We start from the raw sequence: 2,974 nt of genomic DNA, 5'->3' as shown, positions 1-2,974 counted from the left end.
TAGTGAGTAAGGATGATGTCTAAGTCTGTCCCTGTTTGATGGCCATTATAATTGGGGGAAAATGATGTTCAACAATGATTTTTTGAAAAATATGGTTAAAAAGCAGGAAAAAATTTTTGGATTTTCGTACAGAATATTTTATTACGTGAATGTATGGTTGAAAATAAATATGAAAAATAAAAAAATTTTATTTAATTTAAAGAGAGTCAAACAGGGGTTAAACTAGCCGACCAGGATTCCATATAGGGCCTAGACAAGCTCGTGCTAGACCCATAAGCCAGGATTCTAGGACACTAGAACACCAGTAATAGCAAGCAGAGAAATAAGAATAATGGTACTTGGACGTGACGAAGTTTGTTTACATACAAATGAAATGTAAAAAAGAGGGTGGAGAAGCAATTTTTATTTTTGTTATTATTATTTTTTAAGTCCGACCTAATCATATCTCACGCTACTTATCATTGTGCACAGCTAGCACGACCGCAGAAATAATACAGGTAAAGCAAGTAATCGAATTCTGCCATGAAATTTCGACTAACCTTGGTATCAGAAAGTTTAGGCTCAGCATTCCGGTTGAGCATCGGAGCATTGCAATCAATATCTTCAATCACAATAATGGATCGATTGGTAGTCGAGAACAAAGTCCTTTTCAAATTAGAATTGGAATGCAAACTGGTAAGCTCCAAATCATAGACATCGAACTTCAAGTAATTCGCCATTGCTGCAACCAAGCTCGATTTCCCAGTCCCCGGAGGCCCATACAAAAGATACCCTCTTTTCCAAGCCTTTCCAACTTTCTTGTAGTACTCTTTTCTCCTCACAAACCTGTCCAAATCCTCAATTATTGCTGTTTTCAATTGTGGGTCCATTGCCAATTTCTCAAAAGTCACAGGATGATCCAAATTCACACAACCCCAATTCCCACCTTTTTTTACTCCACCTTCTTCATCGTCTGCATATGGGCAATCCCTTGTGTACAATTTCACATTCCTGTCTTTTCCCCTAATTTCTTTGGCCTTTTCTATTACAAAAGGCAAATACTCATTCAACACCATTTCTCTATACTGTTTATTAAAACGGAGTTCAAAGTACCTTTTCTCTGGCTGATAATGACCGTTTTTATTTTCAAGCACTTTCAACACAAACTGCCATTCAAGTTGAATGCCGTTGAAAGTATCAATCACCAGCTCATTTTTCTCCATACTTAGACTAATACTTTTCTTCTTGGGATTCTTGCTTACCTTGAATCTCTCCGTATTTGGGCTGATTTTTGTGTTCAGATAAACATCAGCAGAGTCGTAGATTTGGTTGCGGGTCATCCCATTTTTCTCGTCCACCACCATTGTGATTCGGGTCGACAATGGAGTGAAAAAATAGCAGAAAATTCGAGTGAAAACAGATATGATGTAAGATTTTACGGGCTTCGGGATAATATCATGCGCCATGGTTCGAAATAGCATCATTGATGCCGCAACAGATGCGTAGGCTGAAAATATATTGGAAGCCATTGATTGCATATCACCAAATGACTGCATCTTGTGCAAATTTTTTGAAAGAAATTATTGGGATTGAAGGCTCTTTGTTATTCTTTGAGTTTGCTGAGAAATCGAAATTTGGGGCTTTGGGTTTGTGATGACAGATTAATGATTCTTAGAGGGTTATTTTATAGATGAATTAAGAATGTGACTCTATGAGTCAATGGATGGGTCTGTCGAAGAAACGTAGCGAGGAAGCATGAGAGGGATCGGACTTAACAGAGTTTTGATTTTAGGAGTTTATGTCGGCATATAGAATATTGTCAAATTTCGCCCCGTTTGGCCCCATTTTTTGGAAAGGGTAATTATATTATCACTACAAATTTTAATTACTACACCACATTATAATCACATCATAATTAAAATATATTTTTAATAAATACATCACAATAAATTTACAAATATATTCCTAATTCAATAAAAAAAATGAAAAAAAATATAATACAATATTGTGGTGTACTTCCCGTTTGTTTCCCATTATGATAAGAATGAAAATAAAAAATATAGTCGTTATGAGTCTACACAAGAGATAGAAATTCAAATTTGATGGCTTAATGTGATGGATAATGATCAAATTTTTCATTTTAATGAGGAAAAAATGGAAAACAAACAAGGGTATATGTTTGTGTGTGTATTTGAATAAACCAAAATAACATTCATCCATTTTTTTTTTTTTGGAATGTCTTTCTATCTCTCATGGAGGTAAATTGATATGATTTACGTTAATTCATGCGGTACTAGAAGCTCCATTTTTTTGTATGGATCTTTATGAAAAAAATTATGATATGATATTGTAAATAGACTTTTATGTTTGGTTCAAAAATTTATGTTGCCAAGGTTGTGAATGAGGATAAATTCTATCAATTTCATCATTGAAACATAAGTTTTTAATCATTATTCTTTAATCAATTTAATTTCGACGAGAGAGATTTAATTTCTTTAATGGCCAAACTTAATTGAAAGATGAAGTTTTGAGGGTGAGGGTTGGAGGAGAGATTGGGGAAGAAGATAGATTTTTAAAGGTTTTATGATTGTGGTGGAAGAATAAATTATTTTACTTGATAAATATATTAAAAGCCCACTTATGTAATTTTATTTAAGGTTATTTAAGTAAATAAAAAAAATTGTGGTGTAACTAACAATTTTTGTAGTGGTAATATAATTATCCTTTTGAAAATGAAAATGGGTAGAATAATATTTTTTTTTTAAAAATGAGTGGTTGAAAAAAAATATTTTCGATTTATATGTAATATTATTTTATGAAAAATTGTGTGGTTGAAAAACAGTATTTCACCCATTTTCATTTCTGAAAAATGGGAGTCAAAGGGGAGCATGATAATCAATTGAAAGAGGAAATTATTGTCGTCCTCCGTAAACTTTTAATTAATGTAGTTTTGAGTTCTCAATCTTCAAAACTAATATTTTAGTCCTTAAACTAC

General features: G+C 32.8%; 1 protein-coding gene across 1 annotated transcript; it reads right to left on the bottom strand.

Moving 5' to 3' along the window:
• Positions 1-171: 171 nt before the first annotated feature.
• Positions 172-1,728, bottom strand: LOC111378504 (AAA-ATPase At2g18193-like). The gene has a single exon (XM_023001718.1). The coding sequence runs from the start codon at positions 1,533-1,535 to the stop codon at positions 459-461; it is 1,077 nt and encodes a 358-aa protein (XP_022857486.1). The 5' UTR covers positions 1,536-1,728; the 3' UTR covers positions 172-458.
• Between the last annotated feature and the right edge of the window lie 1,246 nt (positions 1,729-2,974).

Source organism: Olea europaea, unplaced genomic scaffold, assembly GCF_002742605.1.
Source record: "Olea europaea var. sylvestris unplaced genomic scaffold, O_europaea_v1 scaffold1823, whole genome shotgun sequence".
Classification (NCBI taxonomy): Eukaryota; Viridiplantae; Streptophyta; class Magnoliopsida; order Lamiales; family Oleaceae; genus Olea; species Olea europaea.
The sequence above is the reverse complement of the archived record's forward strand: the minus strand, read 5'-3'. Positions and strand labels throughout refer to the sequence as shown.

Excerpts from the sequence above, each read along its gene's own strand:
- LOC111378504 (XM_023001718.1), bottom strand. The coding sequence starts at position 1,535 with ATGCAGTCATTTGGTGATATGCAATCAATGGCTTCCAATATATTTTCA.